Raw genomic sequence first — 23,098 nt, forward strand, 5'->3', positions numbered from 1 at the left:
AAAGATTTCATTTATTTGAGAGAGAGAATGAGAGAGAGAGAGAGAGCATGAGGAGGGGAGGGGCAGAGGGAGAAGCAGACTCCCTGCTGAGCAGGGAACCCGATGCGGGACTCGATGCCGGCACTCCAGGATCATGACCTGAGCCAAAGGCAATCGCTAAACCAACTGAGCCACCCAGGCGCCCCAACATTTTAGGATTAAAGGATAGGTTCAAAATGTTATTCTTCTGAAAAAAAAATTGAGTAATTATTCTGTAATAGAGTCTGGTAAGTGTCCGGGAATATGTCAACTTGGGGAATTAAAAAGACTTTAGAAATAAGGTCATTCACATAGAAGATATTGGGCTTCCATGGAGCCAAGTCCAGGGCAGTGCAACGCTGGTTTAGGTCAACTGAATAGAAAGTAATATATGACATGGCTCATTAGGATCAGCTTTGTCTCTCCTACCCTGAGAAACCTGAGTTTTCATCACGCATCTCTTTCCTTTAGATCTCCTAAAGGTCAGCAATGAAAAACAGGACGTTTTCTGAGTTTATTCTGTTGGGCTTCACAAATCAACCTGAGGTCCAGGTTGTGATATGCATCTTTCTGTTCCTCATCTACGTGATAAGTGTCCTAGGAAATCTGACTATCATCATTCTCACTCTAGTAGACCCTTACCTCCAGACTCCCATGTATTTCTTCCTCCGGAATTTCTCCTTCTTAGAAATTTCCTTCACGTCCATTTTTATTCCCAGATTTCTGACCAGCGTGACAACGGGAAATAAAGTCATCAGTTTTGCTGGATGCTTCATTCAATATTTTTTTGCTATATTTCTTGGGGCAACAGAGTTTTACCTCTTGGCTGCCATGTCCTATGACCGCTATGTTGCCATCTGCAAACCCCTGCATTACCTGACCATCATGAGCAACAGGGTCTGCATACAACTCGTGTTCTGCTCCTGGCTGGGGGGATTCCTAGCTATCTTACCCCCAATCATCCTGATGAGCCAGGTGGATTTCTGTGCTTCCAATGCTGTGAATCACTATTTCTGTGACTATGGGCCCCTTCTGGAGCTGGCCTGCTCAGACACAAGCCTCCTAGAAGTGATGGTCCTCTTCCTGGCAGTTGTGACTCTGGTGGTTACACTGGTGCTGGTGACATTTTCTTATACATACATTATCAGGACCATTTTGAGGATCCCTTCTGCCCAGCAAAGGACAAAGGCTTTTTCCACCTGTTCCTCCCACATGATTGTTATCTCCCTCTCTTATGGCAGCTGCATGTTTATGTACATCAATCCCTCTGCAAAAGAAGAAGGTGCCTTCAACAAAGGAATGGCTGTGCTCATTACCTCAGTTACTCCCTTGTTAAACCCCTTCATTTACACTCTAAGAAATCAGCAAGTGAAGAAAGCATTCAAGGACACCATCAAAAAGATTGTGAAGCTTTAGAAGACAATACATTTCCATGAAAAATATATTTCACTTACTAAATGTGAGTTGAGTATCTACTAAGTTTCAAATGCTGAACTGGCCCTTGAGGATGAATATATGAATGACATATGTCCTAAGTTCAAGGAATCTGCAGCCTAGTAAGACAGAAAGGTGCTAAGTTGTAAATTCATGTAGTAAGTTGACAAAAAATAAAAGAACATAGTAAGTGCTATTAGACAAGAAAAATGAGAATCCATAAAAAGAACAGATGGAGGGAGTTAACTATTTTCCAGAAATGACTTGAAATTTTAGAGGCAACACGTATTGCTTTTTTAGAAGAGTGGAAAGATAAGAATTTACAGTGAGAAAGAGAGGCCATCATGAAGGTATTTTTTAATTACAAACTATGGAGTTAGTTGACATGGTGAGTCAAGAGAAGTTTTAAGAAAGGAAGTTATATTATCAGCATTATTTCGAAGGAAATCTGACATTGGCATTGTTCTTCCTCATGGAGCCCTGGAGACTATGCTACAGACAAAGTGTCAATAAATTGATTCTCCTCCCCTTTGTCATTCATCTTTCAACTGTAGCCATTACAACTTACATCCTTCCCTAAAGGAAAAAAAAAAAGAAAACGATATACATTTGATCCACTTTTCTCCAAATGAGGTGAAAACCCCCAAGATTTTGTCAACTTACACATCCATTTTCTAGAAGTTGTGGTTAGAAGAGGCTTCTGGAACCGACGTTAATAGCCTCCCGCTTCTAGACAGAATCTATTGCCGCTTTTCTTCGCTGACATCTTTTTAAGTTAATGGATGAGATCGCCCACTCTCTCTCTTTGGTAGTTTCTGGTGATTTCTTTTTCTATTGTAATCTTATTTCATCTGTTTGTTTACTTTTGTTAGATATTAGGACAAATTCTGTGATATGACTCCATTCTTTTAACTTTTCCCCAAGTTTTTGTTTTTGTTTATAACATAAGCCATGGATGCCTGTTTCATAAATGGATAATGAATATAAAATAGTAATATGGTTTTATATTTAGAATTTAGAATGTATGAGTCTTAGCAACCAAATGGGAATAGACTACCCTACCAAGAACTCTATACATGGTTTCAAAGTAACAACAGCTTGAATATGAACTGGTGGTGGTAGGGCCTCAACTTAAAAGGATGAAGAATATTTTTAGAAATCTGAGTCCTTGCACATAGTTTAATAATATCCTAATGCATTGCAGAATGCTGGTTATTGTTTGAGTTACAAGTGGAACATCATCTTGTGTGTTCATGTGCTTTATATATGGTAATATTGTTCACTGGGATGATGCTTCTTGGGCACTTAAGAAACAAACTGTATTGGACTGGTTATGAGAGAAAATTTCCAGAACCACAGAAAATATTGAAGAGTGCATGGTATTTTGAATAAAAGGTCTTTTATGGAAAGCCGTTGTTATTTTGAATATCTGAATTTCTTTGGTGGCTAAGCTAGAGATTAGTGATGATTTTTAATTTATTACAGATTGTTGGGGAACATCATCAAAAAGACATAACCCCGCTAAGTTGGGCCGGGGCGGGGCATGGTGACCACAGGCTCCTCGCCCCCTCTGCTGTGCTTGGAATGTGGGTTCCCCTTGCCTTTCCCGCTCCCAGGGGCTGCTCCAAGGACACAGCCTTGAGATAGTGATGTGGGGTTGACAACACCTGCACCATATACATGACTGAACCCAGCAAGGGCCTCTTTATAAACTCTTAAGATGCAGCGGGCGGGTGCAGGGATCCATTCGTCTTGCTGCCGGCCAAGACAAGGATCTTATGTAAGTTCCCTCTGCTTATTAAAACTGCCACCTTCCCACCTGGAGTGGCCTCCTCTTTCTTCTGTCTCTCTCTGCCCTCTGAGAATGGGGGCCAGTTTCAGATTTCACCTGGGAAGCTCCCAAGACGGTAACAAACCAATACAAATTCACTGAGCTATCAACTGATATAGAAATGTTCTTAAATAGCCACATTTCAATCATTAAATTCATGCAAATCCACATTTCTACCAGAATCTATGATGAAGTGGAACACAATGCCATATAGTGGTCTAAAATATAGGCTTTAGTTCAAATCCCAGAGTCTCAACCTTCTACAAGAGATGCCTTGGGATAGTTACTTGACCTCACTAAGACTTGCTTTTCTCAAACTCAAAAAAGAGAATAATAATCGTGTCTATCATATATAATAGTTTTGAGCATTAAATGAGATAATAAGTGTAAAACATTTTAAAAGCCAATACTTAAGTGTTTCATAAGTGATACCCATTACAACAGTATGAACACTATCCTTCTCAAGAAACTGGGGCTTAATTAGTAAGAATAGATATTAAATTGATTGGTTTAATATAATGGGACTCTAAACATGTTGGCCATTCTACTTGAACTCCCTCTGCAGCAAGGCCAGCTTATTTACATCTCTTATGTCCAGCTGCATCCGTTGGTAGCCAGATCGATGAAGGTCTTATCCACACTTCACATAAAGCCAATCAGAACATTTGGCAGGAGATTATTAGAAATGACTACATCAACTCCATGTGCCCTGGAGATCTCTAAGTATGCTGAGATAAGGAAGGAAGGTACTTGGTGTAAGTCAAAGTCTAAGAACACTAAGCAGGGCTTCACCCAGCCTTCATAATATAAGCATTTAGAAATTAATTTGGGGGATGCCTGAGTGGCTCAGTCGGTTAAGTGTCTGCCTTCTGCTCAGGTCATGATCCCAGGGTCCTGGGATAGGGTCCCATGTCAGGCTCCTTGCTCAGCGGGGAGTCTGCTTCTCCCTCTGCCTGCCACTCCCTCTGCTTGTGCTCTCTCTCCCTTTCTAACAAATAAATAAATAAAATCTTAAAAAGAATTAATTTGGAAGGGAACATATCACCCTCTAAATGAGCTTGTCAAAAAAAAAAAAGACAGGTCATGCTCTTCTGAAACTGTTCACTAAACTGGCTTTATGCTAGCACATACTTATAATATAATCTGAGTCACAGATAAGCAAAGGAATGAGTTTACTGATCTGAAGCTGAGCCTTTGGAATGTTCAATTTCTAAATGTATGAGTTGGTGGGCTTTATTCCTCCTGTCATCACTGTAGACAAGAATCAAAAGAAGGGGGACTGGGTGGCTCAGTGAGTTAAGCATCTGCCTTCAGTTCAGGTCCTGATCTCAGGGTCATGGGATCAAGCCCCACATCTGGCTCTTCATTCAGCATGGAGTCTACCTGTCCTTCCCCCTCTCCTACCGCCCTCCCCCTGCTCTCCTGCTCTCCTCTAAAATAAATAAATAAATCTTCTTTTTAAATAAGTAAATAATAAATTTATCCAGAAGGTCACAAACCAGGGCTTAACCTTCTGTTCATATGCATCACTAGACAGTAGAGCTAAAGCCATACAAGATCATGAGTTCAGATGCCAAAATAACCACCCATCTTAGGAATATATCCACTGGGGGAGAGGGTCAAGATTCCACACCAGACAACACAGGATACAAAGAAGAATTACTGGAACAGAAACAGCCAGAATGTAAAATAAGTATAATTTCAAAGCTGTAATCATCAAGACAGTATGGTACTGGCACAAAAACAGACACATAGATCAATGGAACAGAATAGAAAGCCCAGAAATGGATCCTCAACTCTATAGTCAACTAATCTTCAACAAAGCAGGAAAGAATGTTCAATGGAAAAAAGACAGTCTCTTCAACAAATGGTGCTGGGAAAATTGGACAGCCACATGCAGAAGAATGAAACTGGACCATTTCCTTACACCACACACAAAAACAAACTCAAAATGGATGAAAGACCTAAATGTGAGACAGGAATCCACCAAAATCCTTGAGGAGAACACAGGCAGCAACCTCTCTGACCTCAGCCACAGCAACTTCTTCCTAGAAACATCGCCAGAGGCAAGGGAAGCCAGGGCAAAAATGAACTATTGGGACTTCATCAAGATAAAAAGCTTTTGCACAGCAAAGGAAACAGTCCACAAAACCAAAAGACAACTGACAGAATGGGAGAAGATATTTGTAAATGACATATCAGATAAAGGGCTAGTATCCAAAATCTATAAAGAACTTACCAAACTCAACACCCAAAGAACAAATAATCCAATCAAGAAATGGGCAGAAGACATGAACAGACATTTTTCCAAAGAAGACATCCAAATGGCCAACAGGCACATGAAAAAGTGCTCAACATCACTCGGCATCAGGGAAATCCAAATCAAAACCTCAATGAGATACCACCTCACACCAGTCAGAATGGCTAAAATTAACAAGTCAGGAAACGACAGATGTTGGCAAGGATGGGAAGAAAGAGGAAACCTTCCTACACTGTTGGTGGGAACAAAAGCTGGTGCGGCCACTCTGGAAAACAGTATGGAGGCTCCTCAAACAGTTGAAGACAGAGCTACCCTAAAACCCAGCAATTGCACTACTGGGTATTTACCCCAAAGATACAAATGTAGTGATCCGAAGGGGTATGTGCACCCCAATGTTTATAGCAGCAATGTCCACAATAGCCAAACTATGGAAAGAGCCAAGATGTCTGTCAACAGATGAATGGATAAAGAAGATGTGGTATATATATACAATGGAATATTATGCAGCCATCAAAAGGAATGAAATCTTGCCATTTGCAACGATGTGGATGGAACTGGAGGGTATTATGCTGACTGAAATAAGTCAATCAGAGAAAGACATGTATCATATGACCTCACTGATATGAGGAATTCTTAATCCCAGGAAACAAACTGAGGGTTGCTGGAGTGGTGGGGGGTGGGAGGGATGGGGTGGCTGGGTGATAGACATTGGGGAGGGTATGTGCTATGGTGAGCGCTGTGAATTGTGTAAGACTGATGAATCACAGACCTGTACCTCTGAAATTAATAATACATTACATGTTTTAAAAAAAGAAGAAGAAGAAGATAGCAGGAAGGGAAAAATGAAGGGCTTGAAATCAGAGGGGAAGATGAACCATGAGAGACTATGGACTCTAAGAAACAAACTGAGGGTTCTAGAGGGGAGGGCGGTGGGAGGATGGGTTAGCCTGGTGATGGGTATTAAAGAGGGCACATATTGAAGGGGGCACTGGGTGTTACACGCAAACAATGAATCATGGAACACTACATCAAAAACTAATGATATAATGTATGGTGATTAACATAACATAATAAAATAAATTTTTTTAAAAAAAGGTTACTATGTGAAGTGATGGATGTGCTAATTAACAGTGTGGGGGGAGCTCTTTTTCTGGTAGCGGAGTCTGGAGAAGACATGCAGAAATGGCACCTCGCAAGGGGAAGGAAAAGAAGGAAGAACAGGTCATCAGCCTTGGACCTCAGGTAGCTGAAGGAGAGAATGTGTTTGGTGTCTGCCACATCTTTGCATCCTTCAATGACACTTTTGTCCATGTCACCGATCTTTCTGGCAAGGAAACCATCTGTCGCGTGACTGGTGGAATGAAGGTGAAGGCTGACCGAGATGAGTCCTCTCCCTATGCTGCCATGTTGGCTGCCCAGGATGTAGCCCAGAGGTGCAAGGAGCTGAGCATCACTGCCCTCCACATCAAACTACGAGGCACAGGAGGAAATAGAACCAAGACCCCTGGACCTGGGGCCCAGTCAGCCCTCAGAGCCCTTGCCCGCTCAGGAATGAAGATCGGGCGGATTGAGGATGTCACCCCCATCCCCTCCGATAGCACCCGCAGGAAGGGGGGTCACCGTGGTCACCGTCTGTGAACAGGATTCCTCAAATTACTGTTTTCTGTTAATAAATTGGCTTTGTGTGAGCTAGGAAAAAAAAAAAAACAGTGTGGGGGGAGTCCGTTCACAATGTATACATATATCAAGTCATCACATTGTATACTTTAAATATCTTACAATTTATTTATAAATTATACCTCAATAAAGCTGGTGGGGGAGGAAAAGAGTCTAAGTAAAAATAAACAAGACACTCCCTCTCTTCAAGTAATCTACAATCCAGATGCAAACATCAGACAAATTTTTTTAAAGATTGATTGATTTTAGGGGGCAGCAGGAAGAAGGGGCAGAGGGAGAGGGACAGAGAGTCTGAAGCAGACTCCCACTGAGTGCAGAGCCTGATGCAGGGCTCGACTTCACAACCCTGAGATCACAACCTGAGCTGAAACCAAGAGTTGGAAGCTTAACTGACTGCACCAGCCAGGCACTCCCAGACAATTTTTAATAAGGGTTCAACATAAGCAAACAGCAAGGTGGGTGAAAAATGCTTCTTATTCCAAAATACATGCTACACATGTGAACCAAGCGTTAGGAAGTAGATTTTGTTATGAATACAGATCTGAGAAGGCCAGTGCATCTCCCGAGAAAGCAAAAGTAAGTGCTGAGATACACAGATGAACAAAAAAACAGTCCCTGAGCTCAAGGTGTTTGTGGTCTGGTGGGGAAAACAAGCTCTATCCCACATCACTGACTCTACAGAAATAAAACAGAGGCACAAACCATGTGTTACTGGGACTGTGAGAGAGCAGGTGACTCAGGCTAGGGCTTCCAGGAAAGGCCTCATAGAAGAGGTCACACTTAAGCTGGATCTTGGAGGATGAATCGGTGTTTGCCAGTTCTAAAGAGAACTGGGAGAACAGCAGAGAATTCTTTGTAGCCTCTCTCAGAGAAAATAAAAGCCGAGAAAAAAAGAAAGAAAAGAGGAAGGGAAGAAGGAAGGGTGAAGGGAAAGTCACTGACATTCAAGAATTCCTCAAAGATTCTGAAAGAGGTGACTTTTCTGACTAGGAAAGAGTCTCCAGAAGCTTCTGCTCTGCTTCCTTGAATCCACAGAAAGACAGTGGACAGGTAAGGGAATGATGGACTTGGGGAGAAATTTTCCTCTTCTTCATCCTAATTTCTGATGCTCCTATCCACCCATGCTTGCACATTTCTGGAAAGGGCTGAGGTCCGCCATGGCCAATCGGACCATAGTGACTGAGTTCTTCCTCCAAGGCCTGACAGACACCAGAGAGCTTCAGGTGGTAGTTTTCCTGCTCCTGCTGCTTGCCTACCTCGTGACTGTCTCTGGAAACCTGGTTGTCATCAGCCTGACCTTGCTGGACACCAGCCTGCAAACCCCAATGGACTTCTTCCTCCGGAATCTGTCCTGCTTAGAAATTTGGTTCCAGACCATCATCCTGCCCAAGATGCTGCTCAACATTGCCACAGGGACCAAGACTATCAGTTTTGCTTGCTGCATCACTCAGGACTTTTTCCACATCTTCCTGGGGGCTACAGAGTTCATCCTCCTCACGGCCATGGCCTACGACCAGTACATCGCCATCTGCCAGCCCCTCCGCTACCCCATCCTCCTAAGCAAGAGTCTGCACACAGCTCATCCTCACCTGCTGGCTGGCAGTGTTCTCCTTCATCATCGTGCCTGTCATCCTGACCAGTCGGCTTCCATTCTGTGCCACCCACATCAACCACTACTTCTGTGACTATATGCCTCTAATGGAGGTGGTGTGCAGCAGGCCCCAGGTGTTAGAGATGGCGGCTTTCACCCTGGCTGTGGTGGCTCTGGTCAGCGCTCTGGTGCTCTCACCATATCCTATGTCCAGATCATCCGGACAATTGTCAGGATCCCCTCTGTCCAGGAGAGAAAAAAAGCTTTCTCTACCTGTTCCTCCCATATCATCGTGGTCACCATGTGCTATGGCAGCTGCTTCTTCATGTATGTCAAGCCCTCTCCAGGCAAGGGGGTTGATTTCAACAAAGGAGTGTCTCTAATCAATACAGTCATTGTCCCCCTCTTGAATCCTTTCATCTGTACTCTCAGGAACCAACAAGTTAAGCAAGTAGTGAAAGACCTGATCAGGAAAACAGCTTGGCTCCAAAATAAATGACAGCCCTAACAAAGCTCTTTCCAGGGACACATGACTCTCCTCCCCAGAATCTAAGAATTCCACAAAAAGCATTTTCAAGGTTAAGCTCTCATGAATAGTCCTGTTTGAAATCCTTAGAGCTTTTCCAGCTTCCCCCTACCCCTCGTCCCAAAGCTACTCCCATATTTCAGATATTTGTTATGGCAGCACCCCACTTCCAGGTACCAAAATCTGTATTGATTACCTATTGCCACTTAACGAGTTACCCACAAAACCTAGTGGCTTAAAACAACAAACAATCATTATCTCATAGTTCAGTGGGCCAGAATCTGGCTGATTAGCTGGGTAACTCGGGCTTAAGGTGATTCATGAGGTTGTAGTCAAGCTGTCAGCCAGGGCTGTGGCCTCATCTGAAGGCATGATTGAGGGGCATGTGCTTCCAAGTTCACTCACTCCGTTGTTGGTAGGAATACGCCTGTGGGACCAAAACCAACGCTCCTTGTGAGACCAGGGAAGGAGGGAAAGAAAAAAGAGATGTGGAGTTATTCTTAGGAAGTATATTGTAATATATTGTCACCTAAGGGGTGACTGTGGAAGCAACTGAAACACCAGCAGTGTTCCTGTGTTCAGGCTGTTGAATGCAGTGGCCCAGTAGGAGCGGCATCCCATGATCCCCAGTGGCAGGGCACAGGTTAGGAGCTATGAAAGAATATAATCTTCAGTCTCCCCTTTCTGCACCTGGTGATTGCTAGCCCAAACATCCTGCTCCTCCCTTATCCCATGACTGCCTCCCTGTGTGCCGGTATGTAGGGGAGGGTGAAGACCTGCTTTACGGCTTCAAGATATTTGCCATCCCTTTGTGCTCCTTTCTCACGCTTTGAGGCATCTGTCCTTGCTTTTCTCATAAAAAATAAAATAAAATAAAAAAAATAAAAGCTTTGTGCAGGATTCAGCTGCTGCTCCTCTCCCTTGCAGAGGCAGCCCTGCATGGCCGCACAGATTGGTGTCTGAGAACTTTATTTCAGTGTGCAACCATGGGGAGAGGACTATAAGACTGGAACAAGACTCTGAACAGGGACTACTAAAAAACAGCAGTGTCTGAATGCTCCTCTGTATGGGGAGGCAACACTGAAACTCCAGGAAGACAGGCTCTGAAGGAGATATTGAGGGAAAATTTGAGTTGCACACACTGTCACAGACTTCCTCGCACTCCAGCTACACCATCATAGGCACGACTGATAGACTTCCAGCACTTAGGCCACACTCATCCTCCCGACCTTTCCCCATGCCCCTCACTCCCAGCCCATCACATTCACCCCAATGTCAGCCTTCTCTTCCTCTGCTTCCAGGATAGCATGATCCCGAAGAAATACAAGGCCCCCATACCTGGCCTGTTCTGGTTTCATGCCTCTCCCTTCAAGCCTGGCCCTCACAGCTGCTCAGAAATCCATTTCCTCACCTCTGAAATCCCTGACAAATGTCCCTGTGAGATAATATTTCTCTCTTGAATCATATGATCCCTGCCCCTTCCCACTCTTTTTCTCTTTGGTGAGCTTATCACCAACTTTTCAGGAGAGGATGAAGCTGTGCAGCCTAAGCTCAGAAACACCCTCTCCCTTCACCTCAGCATATCTCTGGCCCTGCATCTGCTTTCTCACCCTTGCCCCTCTGTCAGAGAAGGAGGGATCTCTGGATCTCTATTACCTCAAAAGACGCAACACGGGGCATGGGGTGTTAAAAAGAACACGAAGTCTCAAGCTAAGCAGGCCTGTATTTAGATCCTACTTCTCCTGCTTTCTAGTGAGGGGTGGCCTTGAACAAGATACTTCATCTCTCTGAGTCTTGGTTTCCTCTTCTAAAAAATAGTCTGCAAGGGGTGCCTGGGTGGCTCAATCGTTAAGCGTCTGCCTTTGGCTCAGGTCATGGTCCCAGAAAGTTACCAGGAAACAGACCCCTAAACAGAAGGCATACTGAGGCAAAATTATTTACTTTTCTTCTGGAGCATTCCATGTCCTCCTCACAGGTAATCTGGCCCCTAAAGGAAGACTCAAATGGGGATGTTGCCCCAACAGACTTTAAAAGTCTTATCCCAAGGAGCCTGATTTGAACACTCTCTGTGTGAAATGAGGTTTTAAAGTTTCCCAGAAAGCTCAGAAACCACACGGAGCCTCAAGTCCCCACACTCTTGTCAGGAGCATTTCTAGGACACCCTTTTTCAGGAACTCTGTCCCCAGAGAATAAAATTCTCACATGAAGGCCATGGTCTGCTAGAGAGAGACCCAGAGCTCCCAGGCTATGTGTCTATTTCTCAGAAGCTGTGCGAAACAGTCAAACAGGAAGACGATGTGCTGATTCACCCACTTCTCAGCCTGAGTCAGTCTTAACTGAATGTATTCCTTTTCTTTCTCCACACCCAGTAAAGACATAATTTATGAGCCAAGTCCAAAGCAGACAAATGCTCTGCGTGCACACATTTTGTTCTCATCTCAAGAACCAGCACATTGTATTAGTACCTCAGAAATTCATTTCATCTTCTGCTTTGAAGTTATTAGGATGTGAAAGTAATTCTTTTTTGAGCCCCCCCCCCACACACACCGGAACTGAGGAATGGGGAAAGAGACTGAAGACCTAGAAAGCCACTTAAAACGTGTACATGCTGAAGAAACCAGACTCTCAAGGCAGGGAACCCGAGACAATCCGGGGACATGGCTCCCTCTAGTGGGAGTTTCTATTTTTACAATGTCACACACAACAGTTTAGGAAACTCAAAGGATTTAAGTTCTTGAAACAATGGAATCATTGTCCCGGGAATGATCTAAACAAACACCTCCCTCTAGTAAGGATTTTTGCTGTTTTGTGTTTTGTTTTGTTTTGTTTTGTTTTGTTGTTTTTAGAAAATGTCAACTATGGTGGCTGGCACAAAACTGACCAACCCTAAAGAATTTAACTTAGTCAAACTTTCATTCATGGCTTAATTTTTATCACTGCTATGTCCCATAGGGGTGTGATCAGGTTAAGTAAGGCATTGTGAGCTACTTTTTTACTGTTCTTAATGCCTGCTCCTTTTAATAGCTGTTGACTTGGAGGCACTCTTCCTGCGATGCAGATACTTTCATGTGTAATTTGGTTAAAAATTAATTTAATAAAAATTAATCAAAACCTGTGTTTATGGAGTTAATAAACCACCTAGGCATTTTCAGTGACTTGCTTTAATTAGTAAACATTAACAAGTCAGATCTAGGGAGATGTCTGCCCATAAGGAATTTAAAAATTTAAGTGATATGGTGGTATTAGTAGGATGATTTTTTAAATTGTTGAGTAATTTTTTCTAGTCTGTTAAGGTTAAGAATTATGGGATTTTTACTTTAGGGCTTAGCTAAATGTATTTTTATTTTAACTTTAATCAAAGAAAATACCAGATCTAAGAAGATGCCTGTCTATGAAAATTTTATGAATTTAAGTAGCATGCTGGTATTAGTGGGAAAGATTTGTTAAATGGTTGAGTAGTTTTTCTGATCTACCAGGACTGAGAATATAAATATTTCTGTTTAGAACACTGAAGCAGAGTACTCACAGATTAAGGAACTCTGCTTAGATACAATTCCCAATAACCGTCTAAGGGCTCTCACCAAAGTAAAATCCTTAAAGAAAATAGAATTGAGTATACAGCAGCCATCTGCTCTTGCCGCCTAGCTCAAACAAGAAAAAACAGTGACTTGGAGTTTTCTCTTCCTCCCTTTCTAATAACAGGTGCCAAGTCTTTCTAGGAGGGGAAGGAGAGGGTGGAGCTCTGAACTGCACTAACTTTTCATTCTGCTTTAATATGTGCACAATCACCTCTGTGCTTATCCTAGATGAGACAGCACCTAGAGGTGGGAGAGGAAGGGAGGGGGGGCAGGAAGAAAGATGGAGATAAAAGAGACGAAAGGAAGGAAATGGGGAAAATAGGAAGAAAGAAGGGAGACAGAAATCCTGATTTTGAAACTGCTATTTCCAAATACATTTTCAGGTGTTCAAAGCATGGGTTCTGCAAAATTACTTTCTACTTGGGAATTTCCTTCTAAGTATAAATTTTTTAAAAATTTTATAAAGCATAAATTTTACTTGTAAAGATTTGAAAAAAATTTTTTTGAAACTTCTATTTAGAAAATGACGTGGAGAAAGGGGAACCCTCTTACACTGTTGGTGGGAACGCAAGCTGGTGCAGCCACTCTGGAAAACAGTGTGGAGGTTCCTCAAGAAGTTGAAAGTAGAGCTACCCTACAACCCAGCAATTGCACTACTGGGTATTTACCCCAAAGATACAAATGTAGGGATCCAAAGGGGTACGTGCACCCCGATGTTCATAGCAGCAGTGTCCACGATAGCCAAACTGTGGAAGGAGCCAAGATGCCCTTCAACGGATGAATGGATAAAGAAGATGTGGTTCATGTATACAATGGAATGTTACTCAGCCATCAGAAAGGAGGAATACCCACCATTTGCATCGACATGGATGGAACTGGAGGGTATCATGCTGAGTGAAATAAGTCAGTCAGAGAAAGACAACCATCACATGGTTTCACTCATGTGTGGAACATAAGCAATAGCACAGAGGACCACAGGGGCAGGGAGGGAAAACTGAATGGGAAGAAATCAGAGAGGGAGACAAACCATGAGAGACTCTGGACTCCAGGAAACAAACTGAGGGCTACAGAAGGGAGGGGGGTGAGCGATGGAGTAGCCGGGTGATGGGTATTAAGGAGGGCACGTGTGGTGATGAGCACTGGGTCTTATACACAACTAATGAATCGTTGAACATTACAACAAAAACTAATGATGTACTATATGTTGGCTGATAGAACATAAAAAAAAAAAAGATGACTATATGGGCAGCAGCTGCCGTACAAGCTTTTCAGAGAGGAGAACACACCCAAGTGGCGGGGGCTCTTCAATATGTTGAAGAATTAATTTTGCAATTATTAAATATGCTATGCCAAGCTCAGCCCCGAAGTGCTTCAGATGTAGAGGAACGTGTTCAAAAAACTTTCTCTCATCCAATTGTTAAGTGGGCAATAGCTGATGCCCAATTGGCTATTGAAAAGAGAAAGCAAAGAAACCCTGTATCTCTCCCAGTAGAAAAAATTCATCCTTTGGAACTGGAGGGTGTTATGCTGAGTGAAATAAGTCAATCAGAAAAAGACATGTATCATATGACCTCACTGATATGAGGAATTCTTAATCTCAGGAAACAAACCGAGGGTTGCTGGAGTGGTGGGGGGTGGGAGGGATGGGGTGGCTGGGTGATAGACATTGGGGAGGGTATGTGCTATGGTGAGCGCTGTGAATTGTGCAAGACTGTTGAATTACAGATCTGTACCTCTGAAACAAATAATGCAATATAAGTTAAGAAAAGAAGAAAAAAAGAAGAAGATAGCCAGAGGGGAAGAATGAAGGGGGGGAAATCGGAGGAGGAGACAAACCATGGGAGACGATGGACTCTGAAAAACAAACTGAGGGTTCTAGAGGGGAGGGGAGTGGGGGGATGGGTTAGCCTGGTGATGGGTATTAAAGAGGGCACGTTCTGCGTGGAGCATTGGGTGTTATGCACAAACAATGAATCATGGAACAGTACATCAAAAACTAATGATGTAATGTATGGTGATTAACATAACAATAAAAAATTTAAAGAAAAAAATTCATCCTTTATTAAAGGTGGTCGTAGGTTATAAAATTGACCACCAGGTTTCTGTTTACATAGTAGCAGAATTAGAATACCTTTCTGCAGACATTTTAAAGCTGGTGGGGAATTATGTACAAAATATACAGCGTTATGAAATTACAAAACAAGATATTAAAGTGGCAATGCGTGCTGATAAGGTATTAATGGACATGTTTCATCAAGATATAGAAGATATATTACCTTTTTTTAAGATTTTATTTATTTATTTGACAGAGAGAGACACAGTGAGAGAGGGAACATAAGCAGGGGGAGTGGGAGAGGGAGAAGCAGGCCTCCCGCGGAGCAGGGAGCCCGATGTGGGGCTCGATCCCAGGACCCCGGGATCATGACCGGAGCCAAAGACAGATGCTTAACGACTGAGCCACCCAGGAGCCCCAAGATATATTATCTTTAACTGATGAAGCGCCTTCCACCTCAGGACAGCAAACTTATTATGATTTGGTAAAAGCATTTATGGCAGAAATTCAACAGTACATAAGGGAACTAAATCTAATTATAAACGTTTTTAGAGAGCTCTTTGTCTCCAATTCAAAATTGTTTTCAGCTAACGTAAGTATTATTGTGTACACATGTATCATTGCATATGTTGTTAATTTTACATGACCACTCAAATTTGAGTTTGTGTAGTTCATGATTGCTAATTTGTCAAATTTTTTTAAGTTGTGGGATTTAACTTATAGTGACTATGATCTCAAAGTTGTTACAAAAGGTTCAATAAATTCAACATCAAAAATTAAAAAACCGAAATTATAGATGAACGTGTGAATGTGCTCTGACAGAGTGGGTGGAGAGAGAGAGGGCAGGTGGGAGAGGAGAGATCTGCAGCAGCTTCTAAGCTGAAAAGGGACAAGAAACTCCTGTTTGTCTCTGTTAAAAAAAAGTAGTTTTTTCAAGATTTTATTTATTTTAAAGAGAGAACAAGCGAGAGAGGGAACACAAGCAGGGGGAGTGGGAGAGGGAGAAGCAGGCTTCCCGCTGAGCAGGGAGCCTGACATGGGGCTCCATCCCAGGACCCTGGGATCATGACCTGAGCGGAAGGCAGACGCGTAACAGACTGAGTCACCCAAGGGTCCCTGTTAAAAAGTAATTTTAAAGAGTTTACAATGACGCATTGGAAACATTTTAACAATTGCACCAACCGCTAGTGTCGAAGTAAGAAAGCTTTCTATTTACATTGCTAAAACTCCAAGCACTTTAGCAAAACACTGTGGTAAAAGCCTTGAGTTACACAGAGATGATCTGAAATGAGCATCATGAAAAAGAATGTGCACGCTGGCTGTTGCTGGCCAGAAGAGAGTCTCTGTTCCATACAAGGCAAATGTCTGTGAACAACCATATTAACTGATCGTCTGGGTGATTTTTTTAAGCATTTTACAACATAACATGATAGCGTATTATTGTGTGTTATAGTTTGGTAACATTTTATTGTGTTTAACTATTTTTTAGGAAATTGGAGGCTTAGGGTTGACACTGCCACATAATATTTTTTCCCATTTAAAATGATGAGAAATAGGTTCCCAATTAGCACTTTCACCCAGAACATCTGTTTTTCATGAACGGATTACTGATGGTAAAGAGGAGATGCCCATGTAAGGATTCGGCTATCTCAACAATAGCATTGGTATCTTGAAGATAATGGAATAATACCTTCTAAATTCTAAAAATAATAATAATAATAATCACACCCAGACTACTATACCCAGCCAATTCTCAAACAAGCACAAAGTTAGAATAAAGAATGTTCAGATGTGCAAAGTCCCAAAAACTGTATTTCCGATGCACCGCCCAACAGCATCTGGAGCTACTGGAGAATGTACTCCACCCAAACTAGGAAAGAAAAAGACCTTGGATCCAGGAAGCAGGAGCTCTAATTCGAAAGAGAGTGAAAGGCATTCCCGGCCACCCCCACATGGAAGCTGTGCATCAGGCTGAAGAAAACACAGTCCAGAGGGGAATCTGTAGACAGTCTCTTCCACATACCATACCCCAGATACATCGTGGACACCCACAGGCCCATCACACTCCAGCTGCACAGGACACGTCTACACCCGCTGTCCGACCACATCTCCCTCCCGGCACAGACACTACACACTACAGGCTCCGTTTCCAGAGCCAGTGACAAATGGTAATCTTAGACATTCTTTCTCAGGTCCCAAGTTAAGGTTGTCTTTTCTTGTTCCAAATTCCAGACGGCTTCCCGTTGACATCAAGCCAGAGGTCCTCTGCCTCCGTGGGGCCAACCTATCCTTAGGAACCTCTTTCTACTTCATCACTCCTCCAAGAGTGTCACCTCCTGCCTTCTCAGGTCCCCTGGCCACCCAGTAATCCAGCCAGCCACACCTCCACCTACCCGTCCTCTGCCCATGTGGCCAGTTATCCATGCCTTTATGAGCCCCTCTATCCGGCAATCTCTTCTGGACTTGTCAGCCTAGTTTTCAGATACACAAAGAGCCTTACTACAAACCCCTCTCTAGGGCGCTGCTCTGTGAATGAGGCAGGAAGGCCACCTCGGCAGCAGAGAACCAGTTTCTCTGCCGTTAGGCCCAGGGGAACCGGTGCACACCGGCGAGCATCACACAAAATCCTCCCAGGGTGCCCACGCCCAGAACCTGGGAGGCTCGTCTCCTGGCCCAGCGGAGGGACCTCCGAGCTGGCGGTTCATAAACGGGGCCCGGCCCATGGAGAACAAAGAGAAACCGAAGGAAGAGGCAGCCACTCCAGATTGGCAGGCTGCAGGTTCCACAAGCGAGCGAACTTACCCCGCAGGCTCGTCTGGAGCGGCCGCTAGACGCGTGGATCTCGGCACCTGCCCACCGCAATCGTAAAAGTTGGTGCGGAGGACTTAACCGGTTCAGTAACGTACACCATCCGGAAGGTCTCCACAACACCTTATCCCCTCAACTTTACGTGCTTGAAAATGGCTCCCACCGTGGGAGGACCGCACATTCAAAGGACGGGAGAGGGGCTAAGGAGCCCCCCGTTGCGCAGGTGCAGCTCTGGGGTCAACCAGCGGTCACATCCTCCCGGTGACCTCCTCCTGCCCTGAACGCCTGGTGACCAGCTCACAATCTTGCACGCCCCCCTCTCCCTCTTCGGCAATACGCCCTGAGCAGGCAGCAAAGGGTTTTCCTGGCATGGAGGTGCCGCGTTGCGTTGGAGACAGGTGCCACAGCAGCAATACAGGTACATGCAAGAAAAAACCCAAGATTCACAGAATGATTCCCAAAATAAGGGACCGTTTTTTCCCCACCGAGAGTCCCATAATCTGAACCACTGATTTATTAAGTCCCTTAGGTGGGGGGTTGGATCACTTAGGGCATTCACTTGTGTCCTCATGAGATTTTAGTAAAGATGGTACATCAGCAGACTCATGAACACACACATTCGGTTTGGATAACGGCACAGGTGCCTCTTTTCGAGGCAATAATAATGTCCAAGGCCATTCTATTTTGGAGCACAGCTTTTCTCATTAGAGACATTCCAGTGTTCAGTAAAGACATGTTTTGCTGGCTATCATTTAAGGCTCGCTGAGTGAAGTTAGTAAGGCTTCTGTGGGTGCTACACCGTCCTCCAGACGTCTGGAGGACGGACAAGGACAGTGGCTACACAACAGGACCAGTGGAAAAGCGAATGTGCCTAGCTGGCCTTGAGGAGAGGGAGAGTGGCAGCCTTAGAAACTTGCCCTGTTGGTGCATAGCGTACATGTTGGCCAGGAAGGGCAGCATTGACGATATGGGCAACAAATAGGTGAAGGGGAGTGGGGGGGACAGACTTCCTGTTATGGAATGAATAAGTCACAGGGATGAAAGGTACCATGCGGGGAATACAGTGCATGGTACTGTAATAGCGCTGTGTGGTGAGCTTGCGGGGAGCACAGCATAACACAGGTGTTCAATCACTATGTCGTACACCTGAAGCTAATGTAACACTGTGTGTCAGCTACACTCAAATTTTTTTAAAAATTGAAACTGAAACTAAGAAATTCTCAGATAAACAAGAGCTGTAAGGGAGTTTGAGGACTGTCATCTTTAGCTCTCTAGACTGGAGGAGACAGAAAGTCATGTTGTGAATGAGTCATCAGTAACACCTGTCAAAGCATCTCCACAAAGCTACTAACCCGCTCCTCGTCCAAGCTCTGAAGCAACCGCTATGAATGAAACAAAGTCCCTGCCTGTGCAGATCATACTTCCCGCTGGGGCAGACATACACTAAACACCCAAACAAACAAAAACAACAAATTTTACAGTTCCGCCAAGGATGCATGCCGTAAAGAATGTAAAGTAGGACGATCGGGGTATGGTGCTACAGTCTCTAGGGCAGTTTGGAAAAGTCTTTCTAAAGAGATGAAATTTGAGCCGAAACTTGAATAATGAGAAGGCACCTGTGGAAGATGTAGGGCAAAGCCTCTGGACAGAGGGAACAGCAAGTAGGTTTAAGGAAGAGAACAAAGGCTAATGTGGCGGGAGCATAGTGGAGGGAAAACAAGAGCAGGGTGTTGTAAAATGTAGGTTTCATCATTATTTTTCCAACAGGATGAGGGCAACAGATCAGAAGACAATACCCATTGAAGAGACTGTTTGTTACTCACAGTTCCCAAGAGGAGGGGCGTGCTGCACCATACCCAGCCACAGGAAGAGGCACCGGGATAGATCAGGAGGCAGAGGGAGTGAGACGTCATATGGACAAGAGCCTGCATTGTGATTTTCTGGGGAAAGAATAGGCAGGGCAGGGCAAGCAGACTAGGCAAGTTTCGATTTAGCTAGTTTGGATAATTTCAGCCAGTTCTAGGTTTAGGGGCTGTCTCTGGTTGTCTGGTACCCGACCCTGGGATGATTAGGTCCCAGGAACATTTGGCAGAGGGTACAGACTCTGGATTGTTGGTTGCATATGAAAGGCATGCTTATAGGTGAGTCATTTGTTATCTCTAGGAATTAGCTGATCTTGGGAGGGGCAGTCTAGCCGGGATCAGTAAGGCTCCAGGTGTCAAAACATCAGAATAAAAAGACATGCTTAATACACAGGGACCAAATCATTAGGGTCTTATAAATCAAGGGGAGGAGTCTGCAGTTTATTCTACCTAAACAGAAGTTATTGAGTTACTGGAGGATTTAAGGGAGAGGAAGGTGTGAGGAAAGGGAAAGGACACAGGTTGGCCAAGAGAAATGAGATCAAGGGACATGAGACGATACAGTAGGCACTGGGGACCCAGGCAGAATCACCTGGCCCATGATAGTACCTCAGCTCAGAGTCACCTAGGGAAACGCCAAGAGTCAGGGCCCCCTCTCCCTAGGCCTCCTAGGGAGAATAACTGTGGGCACCACAGAGGTTAAGACTTCCAAGAGCGGGGGGAGGACCAGAACCCAAGCCTGGCACCCGGCAGCCCCTACCCTGCCTGGGTGGCCTTTTCCATCTCCCCCAGGTAAGTGCCCCCACACGGTGCTGGGCAGGCTTTGTCCTTCCCTAACAAGGCTAGACCCTGCCAAGGTAGAAAGGGAAGAGGAACAGAGGGCCTTAGAACCTCTCTCTGTGAGCTGGGAGCCAACACCTGTCCCTGGGCATGGGAGAAAAGAATCCAGCTGAAGTTTCCATTGCATTAGCAGAGGTGTGATTCAGGTGCCACCGGGCCGGCTGGACAATTTCTCCCAGATAAAACTGCATATAATACAGCAGGGTAAGTGTGTATATACTCAGACTATGCAAACCTCTGAATGTGTGATGAGGTGTGTACGGCGACGAGATGGAAGTGAGGCAGTGGGCAGCGAGGATGTGCAGGTCTGTGGGATGGCAAGTGGTATGTAAATCAGGTGGGCATTCGTAGGCTCCATACTGTCTAGGGTCAACGCCTGATGAGAACTGAGCACATTTTTTCTTAGGTTCCTGTTAATGGTCCCCATCTCAGACCCCACAGATAGAGCTGCTCACATCTTCCTTTGCTGCCCCATATACTCCCTAATACACACACACACACACCCATGTGCAACTCCCATTATTAATGTTTCAGGCCAAAAAAACAAAGTTGTCTGGCTATGCTCCCCAAGACCTCCCTAACTCAATAAAGGCAGTCCTCCCCCTATTTCCCACATCCTTCAGTGGGCTCCAGAATCCCAGCTCCCTTGCCCCCAAGATGACAAATCGACCCCTAAAGAGCTGCTATCAATTCCTGTCCCCTTTTGAGATACTTACCTCTTGTACTCAGGGCTCTCCAGGCTGACCAGTCATGCAGCCAGCCAGCCACACCTCTGTCCCTTCACCTTCTGTCCATCTAGCCAGTTAGCCACAAGTTGTCTGTGGCTCCATCCACATACCACTTTTCTGATTGATTTATCCACCTGCCTATGTCACTAAGACTTACTGCAGGGGTTGAGGGTGAGAGGTTCAGTTTTCAAAAGAGTCACGGGGAGGGGAAAATGGGAAGTTGTTTGATGGGTATAAAGTTTTAGTTTTGCAAGATGAAAAAGTTCTGGAGATTCATTGCATGACAATGTGAATATACTTAACACTACTAAACCACACCCCAGAATTGGTTAAGATGGTAAATTTTATGCTATGTGTTTTTTACCACAATTAAAAATAATTTTTAAAAAAGAAGAAGAAGAAGGGCATCTGGGTGGTTCAGTTAGCGTCTGCCTTCGGCTCAGGTCATGATCTCAGAGTCCTGGGATTGAGCCCCAAGTCAGGCTCCCTGCTCAGCAGGAGGCCTGCTTCTCCTTCTCCCTCTGCCCTTCCCCTGCTTGTGCTCTCTCTCCCTCCCTCTCTCTCTCTCTCTCTCTCTCATTCTCTATGACAAATAAAAAAAAATCTTTAAAAAAAAGAGAGAGGGGGGGCGCCTGGGTGGCTCAGCTGGTTAAGCGTCTGCCTTCGGCTCAGGTCATGATCTCGGAGTCCTGGGATCGAGCCTCGCATCAGGCTCCTTGCTCGGCAGAGGGCCTGCTTCTCCCTCTCCCTCTGCCTGCCGCTCTGCCTACTGTGCTCTCTCCCTCTCTGTTAAATAAATAAATAAAAATCTTTAAAAAGAGAGAAAGAGAGCCTCAGTCCCTCTCTATGACCCAAAAGGGCTCTCTGTCCTTCTCTCTGTTCCTCTGTGGGAGATTTTGAAGAAGAGTGGCCTCAAGGCCAGTGTCTCTCTGAAGATTGTCCCAAGCGTCTCAGGGTGTACGGGAGATAAGAGAAGTTAAGAGGGAAATTATCAGAGGCAGAGGGCAAACAGGGAAGCTGGAGCTGGGAAGAGAGCAGGGAAGAGAGAGGAGAAGGAAGGAAGGAGAAACTTATCTCTCTCCCTTCACAGATGATATCTTGGGGTGAAACGTAATTAGAGGACTGAAGTAAAGAGATGCTCAGGGTGTGGCAAAGATGGGTGGGGATGGTGGGAGAGGCTTGATGAGGGCGGACAGGATGAAGAAGAATCCCAGCTTTACTCGGGGAAGGAAGGTTGGCATTGCCACTTGTGTTCAGTTAAAGGAAACCCAAAAGTACATATTACATGGCAAGACCCATAAAAAATGTCCATACCCTTAGCCAATTACCACTCTTAGAAATTTTCCCTAAGGGAATGAGTTCACAGGAACAAAATGAAATGTACATAAAGATCCTGTTCCCATCATTATCTAAATTAACAAATACAGCCAATGGAGGAATTTAAGTTGCAAGAGTATGAGAAGTGTTGGTTAGATGGTAGTGGAGAAATTCAACGGACTACTAAAGAACTTTGGATAAGATCACTCAGAAGGGCGCCTGGGTGGCTCAGTAGGTTAAGCATCTGCTTTTGGCTCACGTCATGATCTCAGGGTCCTGGGATCAAGTCCCCATTGGGCTCCCTGCTCAGCGGAGAGTCTGCTTCTCCCTCTGCCCCCCCCCCGCCCGCTCGTTTTCTCCCTTCCTCCCTCTCTCTCTGTCTCACAAAAATAAATAAATAAAATCTTTAAAAAAAATCACTCAGAATACTATGTGATCTCACAGCAAAATGCTTCAAGCAAACATTAAAAAGGAAAGGAAAAAGGGACACCTGTCTGGCTGAGTTAGAAGAGCACACAACTCCTGATCTTGGGGTCGTGAGTTCGAGAACTACATTGGGCACAGAGATTACTTAA

General features: G+C 44.4%; 1 protein-coding gene and 2 pseudogenes across 1 annotated transcript; all 3 read left to right on the forward strand.

The window, feature by feature from the left end:
• The first annotated feature begins 495 nt into the window (after positions 1-495).
• On the forward strand, positions 496-1,434 carry LOC114215004 (olfactory receptor 6C4). The gene has a single exon (XM_028110901.2). It carries the CDS (start codon positions 508-510, stop codon positions 1,432-1,434), a length of 927 nt encoding a protein of 308 aa, XP_027966702.1. The 5' UTR covers positions 496-507.
• A 5,267-nt stretch (positions 1,435-6,701) lies between these two features.
• Positions 6,702-7,196, forward strand: LOC114214994 (small ribosomal subunit protein uS11 pseudogene; annotated as a pseudogene).
• Positions 7,197-8,377: 1,181 nt separating this feature from the next.
• On the forward strand, positions 8,378-9,310 carry LOC114214869 (olfactory receptor 2AP1-like; annotated as a pseudogene).
• The last annotated feature ends 13,788 nt before the right edge of the window (positions 9,311-23,098 follow it).

The sequence above is a fragment of the Eumetopias jubatus genome, unplaced genomic scaffold, assembly GCF_037043125.1.
Source record: "Eumetopias jubatus isolate StellerSeaLion01/CBP00866 unplaced genomic scaffold, mEumJub1_p1.0 scaffold_8, whole genome shotgun sequence".
NCBI lineage: Eukaryota > Metazoa > Chordata > Mammalia > Carnivora > Otariidae > Eumetopias > Eumetopias jubatus.

Bases quoted from the DNA above. Each gene is read 5' to 3' on its own strand.
- LOC114215004 (XM_028110901.2), top strand. From the start codon at position 508: ATGAAAAACAGGACGTTTTCTGAGTTTATTCTGTTGGGCTTCACAAAT.